The 14,596-nt window shown below is 46.0% G+C and overlaps 1 protein-coding gene across 1 annotated transcript in view; it reads right to left on the reverse strand.

Moving 5' to 3' along the window:
* arfgef3 (ARFGEF family member 3) overlaps positions 1-14,596 on the reverse strand; it is a 156,951-nt gene that overhangs the window by 72,145 nt on the left and 70,210 nt on the right. The window contains exons 12-15 of the mRNA XM_072580344.1: positions 12,124-13,055; positions 8,084-8,250; positions 6,339-6,504; positions 4,454-4,561 (exon numbers count right to left, since the gene is read on the reverse strand). Coding sequence (XP_072436445.1) covers positions 4,454-4,561; positions 6,339-6,504; positions 8,084-8,250; positions 12,124-13,055 — 1,373 coding nt within the window. The remainder of the gene's footprint in view (positions 1-4,453; positions 4,562-6,338; positions 6,505-8,083; positions 8,251-12,123; positions 13,056-14,596) is intronic.

Here is a 14,596-nt window from a genome sequence, read left to right on the forward strand (position 1 = left end):
GACTGGGGCCTGGTGTAGGCAGTCAGACCATTTGATCACTGAACTACTGTAATGTACTGTCTATTTTTTGATGAGATGTTTGCTCCCTGTATGGATGAGGAAAAGGGCTGTGGACAGGATGAGCCAGCTGACCACTGCACCATGGTGCATAAGGCTATTCAAGAGGGGAGAGCAAAAAAACAAGTAGTTGTTATCGGGGATTCTATAATTAGGGGGAACAGATAGTATCCTTTGTGAGCTGGATCAGGAGTCCCACATGGTGTATTGCCTACCCGGTGCCAGGGTGCAGGACATCTCCGACCGGCTTGAAAGGATATTGGAGAGAGGGAGAAGATCTAGTTGTTGTGGTCCATGTTGGAGCTAACAAGATAGGCAAGGCTAGGAAGGAGGAGCTGTTTGAGGAGTATCAAGCACTAGGAAGGAAGTTGAAGAACAGGTCCTCAAGAGTCATAATCTCTAGATTACTGCCGAGCCACATGCTAATTGGCATAGAGATAAGAAAATTAGGGAAATAAACGCGCACTAAGAGATTGCTGTGGGGAAGGGGGATTCCATTTCATGGGACATTGGCATCAGTTTTGGAACCGGGGGAATCTGTGCCGATGGGATGGACTGATCTGGAACCAGTGTTCTGGCGAAAAGGATAATTAGGATGGTCACTAGGACTTTAAACTTGTGAGTCGGGGGGTGTGGAGGAAGGGAAAGGGAAAGTGACAGGGAGTATGGAGTCAAGTAAAAAGATAAGCACAGGTTAGTATGTGTGCAGAGTTTAAGTTCAAGGCAGACTAGGAATGAAGCAAAAAGGAAGGATAGCTTAGGACAGATAACTAGAGATGTTGGAAATCACGAGGATGAGAAAATTAGCATTAAGGCGCTTTACCTGAATGCTCATAGTATTCATAACAAAGTAGATGAATTAATGGTACAAATCATCGTGAATGATTATGATGTGGTAGGCATCACAGAGATGTGGTTGCAGGGGGTTCAGGACTGGCAGTTAAACATCCAAGGAATTACAACTTATTGAAAAGACAAGGAGGTGGCAGAGGTTGCCTTGTTAGTTAAGAATGAAATTAAATCTATGGCACTGAATCACATGGGGTCAGATGATGTGGAGTCTGTGGGGGTGGAATTGAGGAACCACAAAAAAACACATAATGGGAGTTATATACGGACCTCCTAAGAGTGGTCAGGACCAGGGGCGAAAGATATACCACAAAATAGATAGGGCATGTCAGAAAGACAAGGTCACGGTGATCATGGGGGACTTCAATATGCAAATGGATGGGGTGAATAATGTTGCTGGTAGATCCAAAGAAAGGGAATTCATGGAATGCTTACAGGATGGCTTTTTTGGAGCAGCTTGTGATGGAGCCCACAAGGGAGCAGGCTATTCTGGACTTAGTGCTATGTAATGAGCTAGAGTTTATAAAAGATCTTAAAGTAGGGGAACACTTAGGAGGCAGCGATCATAATATGGTAGAGTTCAGTCTGCAGTTTGAAAGAGGGAAGGCAAAATTGGATGTAATAGTGTTACAGTTAAATAAAGGTAATTATAGGGGCATGAGAGAGGAACTGACAAAAATCGACTGGAAGTAGAGCCTAGAGGGGAAGACAGTAGAGCAATAATGGCAGGAGTTTCTGGGTGTAATTGAGGACACCGTACAGAGGTTCATTCCAAAGAAAAGGAAGATTATCCAAGGAGGGGTTAGACAGCCATAGCTGACAAAGGAAGTCAGGAAGGATGCTGCCTCACCTGCTGTGCTTTTCCAGCACCACTCTAATTTAGACTCTGGTTTCCAGCATCTGTAGTCCTTACTTTTGCCTAGAAAAAGAGAGAGCCTATAATGTGGCCAAGAGCACTGGGAAATCAGAAGATTGGGAAGGCTACAAAAACAAACAGAACAACAAAGAGAGAAATAAGGGTAGAGAGGATAAAATATGAAGGTAAGCTAGCCAGTAATATTAGAAATGACAGTAAAAGTTTCTTTCAATACATAAGAAACAAACGCGAGGCAAAAGTAGACATTAGGCTGTTCCAAACTGATGCAGAAAAGCTGGTGATGGGAGATAAGGAAATAGCTGAAGAACTTTGTGTCAGTCTTCACAGTGGAAGACAGGAGTAATATCCCAACAATTTAGAGGAGTCAGGGGGCAGAGTTGAGTATGGTAGCCGTTACAAAAGAGAAAGTGCTAGAAAAGCTAAAAGGTCAAAAAATTGATAAATCCCCAGGCCCCAGTGGGCTACATCCTAGAGTTCTGAGGGAGGTGGCTGAGAAAATAGTGGAAGCGTTGGTTGTGATCTTTCAAAAACCACTGGAATCAGGGAAAGTTCCAGATGATTGGAAAATCGCTGTTGAAACCACATTGTTCAAGAAAGGATCAAGACAAAAGATGGAAAATTATAGGCCGATTAGCCTAACCTCGGTTGTAGGTAAAATTCTACAATCCATCTTTAAGGATGAGATTTCTAAATTCTTGGAAGTGCAGGTTCAGATTAAAACAAGTCAGCATGGATTTAGAAAGGGGAGATCGTGCCTGACACAGCTGTTAGAATTCTTTGAAGAGGTAACAAGTAGGTTAGACCAGGGAAACCCAGTGGATGTTATCTATCTAGACTTCCAAAAGGCCTTTGATAAGGTGCCTCACAGGAGGCTGCTGAGTAAGGTGAGAGCCCATGGTGTTCGAGGTGAGCTACTGGCATGGATTGAGGATTGGATGTCTGACAGAAGGCAGAGAGTTGGGATAAAATGTTCTTTTTTGGAATGGCAGCTAGTGACAAGTGATGTCCCACAGAGTTCAGCGATGGGGCCACAGCTGTTCACTTTATGTAATAACGATCTGGACAAAGAGACTGGGGGCATTCTGGTGAAGTTTGCTGATTATTCAAAGTTAGGCAGACAGGCAGGTAGTTCTGAGGATGTGGGGAGGCTGCAGAAAGATTTAGACAGTTTAGGAGAGTGGTCCAGGAAATGGCTGAGGAAATTCAATAAGCAAGTGTGAGGTCTTGCACTTTGGAAAAATGAATACAGGCACGGACTATTTTCTAAACAGTGAGAAAGTTCATAAAGCCAAAGTACAAAGGGATCTGGGAGTGCTAGTCCAGGATTCTCTAAAGGTTAACTTGCAGGTTGAGTCCATGATTAAGAAAGGAAATGTAATGTTGTCATTTATCTCAAGAGGGTTAGAATATAAAAGCAGTGATGTGCTACTGAGACTTTATAAAGCTCTAGTTAGGCCCCATTTAGAATACTGTTGCCAATTTTGGGCCCCACACCTCAGGAAGGATATATTGGCACTGGAGCGTGTCCAGCAGAGATTCACACGGATGATCCCTGGAATGGTAGGCCTAACATACAATGAATGGCTGAGGATCCTGGGATTGTATTCATTAGAGGTGAGAAGGTTGAGGGGAGATGCTCTAGAAACTCACAAGATAATGCATGGTTTAGAAAGGGTGCACGCTGGAAAGTTGTTTCCGTTAGGCGGGAGACTAGGACCTGTGGGCACAGCCTTAGAATTAGAGGGGGTCAATTTATAATGGAAATGAGGAGACATTTCTTCAGCCAGAGAGAGGTGGGCCTGTGGAATTCATTGCCGCAGAGTGCAGTGGAGGCCGGGATGTTAAGTGTCTTCAAGGCAGAGATAGATAAATTCTTGACCTCGCAAGGAATTAAGGGATACGAGGAGAGTGCGGGTAAGTGGCATTGGAATGCCTATCAGCCGATGGGCCGAATGGCCTTACTTCCACTCCTATGTCTTATGGTCTTATTTGAAATTCTTTACCAGACTGTAATGGCAATCCTTCAACTAATTTGTAACTTTCTCATTTCTAACTTTCTTTTTTAGACACTCTAAGTAATGCTACTACTTTTCCTTTTATTCCTCTTTGGATCCAAGATTTGTACCGAGGTATTTGTATCTATGATGGTGCGATTACAGGCAGAGTAGAAAAGCACCTCTCCTCTCCTGCTGCTCAGACGCCAGTTTCCCAATTCTCCCGTCACCCTTTGCCAGAAGCAACCCTCCAGCTTGGCACCGCCCACTGATCTACCTGTCCATCTTCCTTCCCAACTATCCACTCCACCCTTCCCACCAACCTCTCAAAATCACCTCCTAACTGCATCCACCTGTTGCATCGTAGCTATTTTTCCCCTAACCTCTTCCCCCTATTTACTTCACAGACTCCTTCCTCCTCCCCAGTCCTGATAAAGGGCCCTGCCCAAAATGTTGACTCTCCTGCTCCTCAGATGTTGCCTGACATACTGTGCTTTTCCAGCATCACACTTTTCGACTCTTCTGTGAATTCTACCTACTCTGATTCTCCAGCACCTGCAGTCCGCACTATCTCCTAGTTGCCATGAAGGGCAGGCATTGTAAACGTTTTCACTGTACTCTTGCACTGGAGTGCACATGACAATAAAAAGGATATTCTATGTCAATTTTCTATTACCTGCAGTCACGGAATCGGGTGTGTTCTTTTCCTGGGCTAGAGGAGATTGTTCTGACGCTGTACTGACCATTTGCCCTCCTACTGCACTGCTTCCCAGGCCATCCATATCTGCAAATAAAACACAGCATTTCTTTATCACGTTTAGTGCAGAGCTCCCACTGACACCATCATGTCTGCCAATCAATTGGAGACTGGGGTGCAAGGATTCATGTAGAACATTCCATTTTGCAGCAAAAAAAAAGCCTTTATACTAGGCAGGCAGTCTTTTTAAACAGCACACAGCAGCAAACAGTCTACAATCTATGTCAAAATTACACTACAGCAGTCTACAGAATCTAATTAAGCATTATACCACAACCAGCCTACAGAGTCCATTAAAATACTGTAGTACACTAACCAGTCCACTGAATCTATTTAAACGTTACGTTACAACAACCAGTCTGTAGGATTTATTCATAGTAATACAGTGTAGCCAACAGTCTACAGGATCATTTTAAGCATCCTCCAGCCCCAGAATCTACTTCAATACATCACGAGAACAGACTACAGAATTTATTTGGTAAAAACAATGACTACAGATGCTGGAAACCAGATTCTGGATTAGTGGTGCTGGAAGAGCACAGCAGTTCAGGCAGCATCCAAATAGCTTCGAAATCGACGTTTCGGGCAAAAGCCCTTCATCAGGAATAAAGATGAAGGGCTTTTGCCCGAAACGTCGATTCCGAAGCTATTTGGATGCTGCCTGAACTGCTGTGCTCTTCCAGCACCACTAATCCAGAATACAGAATTTATTTAAACAGCACATAACTGTAATCCACAGAATTTTTTTAAACAATCTAGACTGCAGTCTATTGATTCTACTTGTACCACACACAACATCAAACAGGCTGCAGAATCTCTCAGCTACACTTGTTGTATTAACTCATGACTAAAATCAGAGCAATGCCTCCTGATAAAAGCAGGCAGATTTCTAAAGCAAAGGGCATGAAGTGAAGATAGTTCTACTGTACAGGTTATGAGTGTAAAGTGAATTCCAGCAGTGCAGGCTCCAGGTACGAAGTGTGACATGTTTATTGAAGTCTTCAGATCTTGTGCAAAACAGCAAAAGGGGTGGCATGCAAGGAGGTGAAAGAACAGCAAGTGAAATGTGAGGGGGGCTGGGTAGGGAATGGAGAGTGAGGTGGAAAAAGTGGGGTTCTGAGGTGGGGCAAGTAAACAGATGGAGACCATGATGGTGACATTGCACATACACTTATGGATAAAGTGGGTGCCATGTTCCTCTATCTGGTGCACAACAATAATGTGTGTGGCACCAATGTTCTGTTCCAGTGTGGAGGTAGGAGGTAAAGTGAAATTATTGCAGGAATATCCTACGTAAACAGAACCAGCCACTAGTTGGAACTGGATCCTGTACTACCGTCTCGTCTGAAACAGCAGAGCAGGGCACAGCAGATTATTGCTTTGTTTCTATATGGCAGAAGCCTTTTTTTTTCAAACTACTCCTGTATGTAGCAATAATATGCATTTCTTCATTCTTTAAACATCGCAAATCATCCCAAAATGCTTCCTTCTCAGGGGAAATGAGCAACCAGAACTTGACATGGAGTAACATAAGGAGATACTGGAAGAGGTGGCCAAAACGCTGGTGAAAAGAGGGAAGTTTGAAGGAGCATTGTTAAGAGAGGAGGAGGTAGAGAGGTGGAGAGATTTAGAGAAGGAATTTGAGGATACAATACATGGCTGGTTGAAAGCACATCCACCAACAGGACAAGCAATAAATAGCAGGGAGACAGAACTTGTCCACCTGCCCTCCATCATATATTTAGGTGAAGATTCTTTCTTTGTCTTGTTCCATGAAGCTAAGAATGATTGATGGGCAACTCACCAGTTAACATAGTGATGAAAGGCAGACCATGCTCCTCTGCCGTTCCCCAGTACCCAGCTTCTCCCAGCAGGTTCCGGTCAAGCACCTGATGGTAAAGTTCTTCGATCCAGGCCTGTGAGAGCACCATCAGAACTCGACTGCTCTGCACCTGCCTCACAAACTCCTTCTGCAGAAACACAACACAGCTCCTCAAAGCCACTGCACAATCAGGTTGAGCAACAATGATTATTAATTCCAACCCCTTGATGCATGGCACTTTAAATAAATGGCAGCTGAGAGGGGTCTGTACACAGAGGCTCAGCACATACTCTCGAGAGGAATGACTTCAGTGGAGACTTTTAATTGAAGTTTGTGCTATTTGTAGTTAGAAGGAAGCCGACACTTCACTCTTAGAGCAGGACACTGGAACAATCAACAACCACAATGGAGTCTTAGCAATAGGATCCAAGATGTAGTTTAATGCTTAATAGTAATTGCGTCCATGTTTCAACAGTTTGTCAGACATCATTACTAAGACTCCTGGGAGACACAGATAATGTGGGTAGGAGCAAGGGGAACTAGGGGTTGGCAGTTAACATAGCCTATTATTTGACACCCAATTGGAATTTACCCAAAGGCCAATTTGAGGAGACTCCCTGTCGGTTAACTGCATATTCATAGGGTTATTGTCACAGAAGTTTGCCCAGTAGGTTAGAGATCACAAAACACAGCTCAAAGTGAAATTGACAAACAGCTTATTGCAAGCGATATCGCTGGAGGAGAAAACAGACCAGCTGACACAGAACTGACAGTCTGCACAAAGAATTTGACTTCTCCTCCCAGAGCTGAGGGTGAGACCTGTTTTATACTAATGCTGCGCAATGACACTGATTAAGAAATGGGAAACTACAATGTTTCTGAAAATGGAGTAATTTAGTTGCAAGGGTGCTAATTGGAAAACAGTTTATCGGATGAATGTCCTGTTCCTTCACACAATGCAACATACTAACAGTATCATGGCTCCTTTCATCTTCACAGGTAGGTATTAAAGTCTTTTCTGGAGTGGTAAGATGCTTCCATTGTCCTGTGGTGCCTGTCTGTCTGTCCGTCCTGCTCTTTGTGTGGCTTTGCTGTTGCTGGGCTGTGAAACTGCCCTTCGGGCTTTGAGATCTCTTGGCACGTCCATGGAAGCTTAAAGTGTATTCCATTGTCTGCAGGCCGTCTGACCCAGTTCGTGAGCTGCTCGGGAATTCTGGGTGTCCTGGTACAATTTGGCCAATTTGCTTTTGTGGGCCTATCGTGGGTTAGCAAATCTTTTCCGACAGTTATACAGCACAGACCCTTCGGTCCAATCAGTCCATGCTGAACATAGTTCCAAACTAAAGATCCTTTGACAGCATTTTCCACAACCACCACCTGAATGTCAAGGTTAGCAGATACATGGGAACACCACCCCCTGCAAGTTTTCCTCCATGCCACTCACCACCATCCTGACTTGGAAATATATCACGGTTCCTTCACTGTCGCTGGGTCAAAATGCTGGAATGCCTAATGGCATTGTGGGTCTATATACGGCAGCTGAACTGCAGCAGCTCACCACCACTTTCTCGAGGGCACCTAAGGGTCTGATATTAAACGCTGGGCTGACCAGCGATGCCCACATCCCATGAGCACAAAATAACCAGCCCACATCCCATCAGACCCTGAAGCCAAGAGGGAAACTCTCCTATCTGGGGTGCTGTTTAATCCAAGGACCAAGTGCTTACCAGTGATGCAGGGACAGGTGCCGGTTTTTTCCGATAGTAATCACAGGCGATCAGCTTGAGATTGAGTGACAGCGCGTGGAAAGCCACCAGGTACAATCCGTCGGCATTCATCAGAGTCTGGCAGCAGGGTCCCTCACTGCTGTCAATGCCTGGAGAATGTAACAGCTCTAGAACAGACATAGACACACACAATGCTGTCACATCAGTGGCTACTGAGCAACGGCAGGAGACTCGCAATCAATGTTACCATCACGAAATAAAATGGGGAAACCATTCCCTCTTTGAAGTGGCTCAGGGCAAGGGAAGGGGATTGGAGGATGTTCTGCTGAACTTGCACGGTTCACTATAGCACTTGAGTGTACTGCCTGTCAGATGCTGTACCTCAAAAGGTGCATAATACCCCCCATCTCCCTTTCTAACATTTCCATCAGAAAGCCAGCAGTTGCATTTATATAGCTACCTATGTTTTTTTCCCCCAAGGTGCGTTGCAGTCACTTTTGTGGTGAGGTCACTGCTGTCATGCAGCCAACATGGCAATCAATGCATACACAGCAAGATCCTACCACAGCACCGAGATAATGACCAGATCATCTGCTGCAGTGATGTTGACTGAGGGATGAATATTGACTAGGGTGCTAGGGAGAACTCTCTCACTCATCTTTAAAATAATACCATGGGGCTTTCACCTCCACCTGAAAGAGCAGATATGCCTCAGTTTAATGTCTCATCCAACAGACAGCACCTCTGACAGTACAGCACTCCCTCAGTGGCCACACAAACAACAGGAACCTGAATATGTACTCCAGTCTCTGAACTGATGACCCTTCACTCAGAACAGAATAAATAAACACCACAATAGACAGTTACCAACCTACAACCCGTCAAAGTGATACCAACAACTTGGAACACTTTACTGCTGGACTATGAACAGCTTTGACCCATTACCCAATGACTGAGACTATCCTTTCCTTACAACGATAAGGACATTAAGGGTTAACGAATGAGTCAGCCACTTATTCAGTAACTGCCTCTAACATGATTCTATTAAATCATCTATAGTAAATATCACCACAATCCTATTCTTTCTTCACAGAGAGATTAATGGTGGTGGTTTAACCTGAGGGTCACATCTGCAGTCATTGTTTTGACCACACCAGACGCAAGGTTGAGAAGGAGAACCTCAGCCTGTGTGGGAACTGAACCCATGCTCTGCATCACAAAACTGCTGTCTAGCCAACTGAACTAACTGACCCCCCAATCTATTAGAAAGCATAAGGGGAGTCCTTCACCTGGACCAATAAAGAAATAACTTGACTTTACATAGCACCTGTTATGACCTCAGGAAGTCCCAAAGCATTCTGCAGCAATTAAGCCGAGAGTTGGAAATGTATGTCCTTCTAAGGCTCAAACAGATCAGCCCCAGAGTTACTTGAGAACAGGCGGTGCTTTCTATTGAAGGGGGGAGCTCTAAGAGGTGGGCACCACAGGGTTTGGAGCGCACTACCTCCTCTCCTCTAACTTCATTTTAATTCAAACCCCTCTTTCTTTCTCATCCCTTCCCTTTTGTTATTGTTCCACTGCCACTAAATGTGATTGCTGGGGATTTCATATAAAGATAAACGATGAGCTCTATCTGTGTGGCATGGAGAAGTTTCCTGTATGGGCCACCTACACCATCCACTTCTTCTCCTTTATGTGTTGTCCAGACACACATTGGCATTTCCATTCTGCCTACAGGTAGTGAGGACTCCTAGAGGAAGAGCCACAGATTCACAGGGATCAACGGTACAAAGGCCCTTCAGCCCATCATGTCCACACCAGCTAAAAGCATCCACCTGTCTATTCTAATCCTATTTCCCAGCACTAGGCCCATAGTCCTGTATGCCTTGGTATCACAAGTGCACATCTCAATACTTTTTCCAATGTGATGAGGATTTCTGCCTCTACCACCCTTATAGGCAGAGAGTTCCCACCACCCTCTGGGTGAAAAAGTCATTCTTCACATCTCCCCTAAACTTCCTGCCACTTTCCTGGAGGCTGTGCCCCTGGTCATTGATCCGTCCATCAAAGGGAAAAGTTTCTTCCTTCCTCTACCCTATCTATGTCCCTCAAATACACCTCAATCAAGTCCCCTCTCAATCTCCTCTGCTCTAAGGAAAACAATCGCAGTGTGCGCAATCTCTCTTCATAACCAAAACTCTCCGGTAAATCCTGTCTGTACTCTCTCCAGTACTATCACATCACCGTCTCCTCACTTTCCATCAGGGACCTGGGGTACAGTGCCCTGCAAGTGTACAATAAGACGGTTCAGGGACTCCCAGCCCTACTGTTCATTTTGAGGTGCCATGGTATCTGTGGGTTGTGGGAGATTGCAACCCCTTTTGGATGTAGGCTTGCTCGCTGAGCTGGAAGGTTCATTTCCAGACGTTTCGTCACCCTACTAGGTAACATCTTCAGTGAGCCTTAGGCGAAGCAATGCTGAAAATTCCTGCTTTATGGTCTGGGCTCCTCAACTGCCTGACTTGCTTTTGAGGCTATGTCTGAGCCCCAGTGTTCTCAGAGAGAAGAGAGCTTAGCGTTCCAGAATCTTTTTGGGTTAGATTGGCATCATAGGGGTTGGGGTGAATTATTTCCTTATCCAATGGTATTCGGACTTAGTTCCCCTAGTTTTCCATTCTAATTAATGTCACAATGCCTCAAGAGCACAGCAGTAGTTTTTAATAAAGGATAAAGTAGAACTGATCCTTCCCCAGTGTGCGATGACTCCAGGACAAAGCAGGGATATAGAAGGGAAAGGTGGAAACTGGGGTCCATGCTACACTACAGAAACTGGTGTCTGTGCTATACTATAGATTCACAACAATACCTTTGTAAATCTAAGGCAGTCTTTTGCTGTCTAATTCAACATATAATGTTCCTTTGCAGTATAATCACTACGGTGGAAAAGTTGGCCAGCAAATTGTGCACAGCAAGCACTGAACAGGAATGAGAGAAATTACCAAACAAATCTGTCTCAGTGATTACAGATAAGTATGAACCAGGACACTGGGACATCCTCGCCAATTCCCAACCCCAAAAAGACATCAAAATGATGAGAATCAAGAGGATCTTTCCAGATTTCATGGGGATATTTACGGGAATGGCATGGTGGCTCAGTGGCTAGCACTGCTGCTGCCTCACAGCGCCAGGGAACCGGGTTTAATTCCATGCTCGGGCGACTGTGTGTGTGGAGTTTGCATATTCTCTCTGTGTCTGCGCGATTTCCCTCCAGGTGCCCCCCACAGTTCAAAGGTATGCAGGTTGGGTGGATTGGTCATGCTAAATTGCCCATAGTGTCCCTATGTGCAGGCTAGGTGGGTTAATGCATGGGAAATGCAGGGATAGGGTAGGGGAGTGGGTCTGGGTGTAATGCTCTTCAGAAAGTCAGTATAGACTAGATGGGTCAAATGGCCTGCTTTCCATGACTAATTCACTTAGCCTACACATTCCTGGACACTATGGGTAACTTAGCATGGCCAATCCACTAACCTGCAAATCTGTGGATTGTGAGAGGAAACTGAAGCACATGGAGGAAACCCACACAGACACAGGGAGAACGTGCAAACTCCACACAGACAGTTGTCCGAGGGTGGAATTGAACCCAATCTGGGTGCAATGCTCTTCAGAAAGTCATTATGGACTTGCTGGGCCAAAGGGCCTGCTTCTATGTCAACCTAAAAAGAGAGCTGGAGCCTTGGTTTAACCTCTCATCTGAAAGATGGCACCTCTGACAGTGCAGCACTCTCTCAGCGCTGCACAGGAGTAAGTGACAGCCTAGGTCAAATGTCCAGTCTCAGGAGTGCCACATGAGCCAAGACATTCTGCCCTCACACTGGCCAATATGGGAGCCATCTACTCTCATTCCTGTCTTTGCGACCGTCTGCTTTTTCAACGACAGCTTTAAAACTGAGTTGGCCACAAAGGGCTTACGGATTTCACAGCTTGGCCAGTCAGAAGAGTTAAGGGGTTAGGGTGGGGGTGGAGGCAGTGGTGTGGGGTACCTGACTGCAGACCCGAGCAAAACGTCGAGGCAAAACTCTGCAGGGATGAGTCGACCTCCTCTGTGTTCTGTAACGACAGGAGACGAGGGAGGAGCGTGACAAGAGACTGGACAAATATCCGGGCACTGTGCTGGTCAGCCTCCTGGTTCTTCAGGACCTTCAGCGTGAGGGTGGCTCCATGCAGCGACCTGTGACCCAGGCAGTCCCTGGGCGTTTGCTCCTCATCCGCCAGGGAACAGTTATCGGAGCCGATCTCAGAGACGTCTGACCTGCCAGAGTCTTTCTCCGCTGCCATCGAGTACTGATCGCAGGAGTCGAACTCAGTCCTGGAAATGTCCTGCTCGTCGATGCTAAAATTGCTCTCGCTATACCGGGACCCGGGTGGTTTGTTCGCCCTGGGGTCGACCGACAAGAAGTTGGCTAAATCTGGATAGGTGTGCATGTTGTTTCGATGGATGCCTTCCAGCGTTTCTGCCTGCTCTAATCCCAGCGTTGGCATTTTGCTCAGGGCCTCGTTAATGTCAAGGCCGGCAGAGTAGTCCAAATGGTTTCTCAGCAGAGGGGGGTTCTCCTCCGGGGTGGTCTGCCCCATGCCCTCCTCCAGGGTGGTACGCCCGGTGTCTGTGGTGACGCTGATGCTAATATCGGGACTCTTCTCGTTGCTGGACTCCCAATGAGCGTGCTCGGCCGACAGGATACGCCTCTGCCACCTGAAGTCGGCCTCGCTGATCTCCATGGACTCCCGGGTGGACTCGGTGCCACCCTTCAGCTCCTCCGAGTGCTTGAGCAGGTGCCGCACCTGCTCCTCACTCAGCCCCTTCCCCTGGCTCAACTCATCGAGGGCCGCCAGCAAGGTGCAGACACAGGACACTGAGGCATAGCAGGCCTCAATCCCTCCTTTGATACAGGCCTCTGTCATTCCGTCCATGATGCTGGTGAGAGAAAGAGAAGTGTAACACCATAAGAGGTCAACCCTCAAGAACCCTCACGTTTCTTTTCAGAGAATCATACAGCAACGCAAGAGGCCCTTCGGCCCATCCAGCCAAAGCTATCTTAAATCTGCATGAGTCCCACATTCCCACACTGGGCCCACAGCCTTGAATGTTCTGACACTTCAGCTGCTCATCCAAGTGCTTTTTAAAGTTACGAGGTTTCCCACCTCAACTAGGTGAAAGTGAGGACTGCATTTGCTGGAGATCAGAGTCAAAAAGTGTGGTGTCGGAAATGCACAGCTGATGAGGCAGCATCTGAGGAGCAGGTGAGTCAATGTTTCGAGCATAAGCTCTTGGAGCAAGAGACTCAACATTTCGAAGAGCGTATGCTCGAAACATCGATTCTCCTGCTGCTCAGATGCTGCCTGACTGGCTGTGCTTTTCCAGCACCAGACATTTTGACTCTTCCCACATCAACTACTCCCCCAGGCAATACATCCCAGATTTTTATTCAGTCCATTAGCCACAGATAGACCCACAGCACAGTTAAAGAGGGAACTCCGGTATTTTGACCCAGTGGCAATGAAAGCACGGCGATATATTTCTAAGTCGAGATGGTGAGTGGCTTGGAGGGGAACTTGCAGGTGGTGGTATCCTCATGTATCTGCTGCCCTTGTCCTCCGAGATGGAAGTGGTTGTGGGCTTGGAAGCTGAGGAGCTTTGGTGAACTTTAGATAAGCTATTACTTCTGGTGGGGTATCGCAGAACTGAGATAATAACCTTAACATTATAATTACTCTTTCACGGAATGTGGGAACCTCTGGCAAGGCCAGTATTTGTTGTTCATCCCTCATAACCTCGAACCGAGGGGCTGACCAGGGCAGTTTGTGGGTATAGAGTCACATGAAAAGGTTTGTTACACCAATCCCTGGAACAAATGGATTGACTTATGCAGAAAGAAAGGCCAAACCTGTATCCTCTGGAGTTCATAAGAATCAGATAGTGACTTAATTAAAACATATAAGACCCCGAGGGGGCTGACTGGTTGGGGGGGAGAATTTGGAAAGGATTCATCCAGTTCTGGGGAAATTTAGAACTCGGGGCCTGAGTTTAAAATTAAGGCCTCGCCCATTTAAAACAGAGATGAGAAACATTTCCTTTCTCCCAGAAGGCTCTGAGTCTTTGGAAATACCCTCCTCAAAAAGGCAGTGGATGTCGAATCTTCTATTGTTTTTAAAGCCAAGGTAGGTAGATTCCCGATTACCGAGGGGATGAAAGATTATCAGGGGTACAGAGGAATGTAGAATTAAGGTTAAAATCAGAGCAGCCATGACCTTATTGAAAGGCGAGACAGGACCGAAGGGCCATGGGGACTATTCTTGTTTCTTTGTTCATATGCAGGCCAAGTTAAGGACAGCTGAGTTCCTTTGCTGAAGGGCACTGATGAACCAGAAGGGTTTTTATACCAATCACCTTTACATTCTAGGATTATAACTGAATTTTAGGTATAGCAAGGGCAAGGTGGTATTTGAATCCTTGTT

Source organism: Chiloscyllium punctatum, chromosome 11 (genome assembly GCF_047496795.1).
Source record: "Chiloscyllium punctatum isolate Juve2018m chromosome 11, sChiPun1.3, whole genome shotgun sequence".
NCBI lineage: Eukaryota > Metazoa > Chordata > Chondrichthyes > Orectolobiformes > Hemiscylliidae > Chiloscyllium > Chiloscyllium punctatum.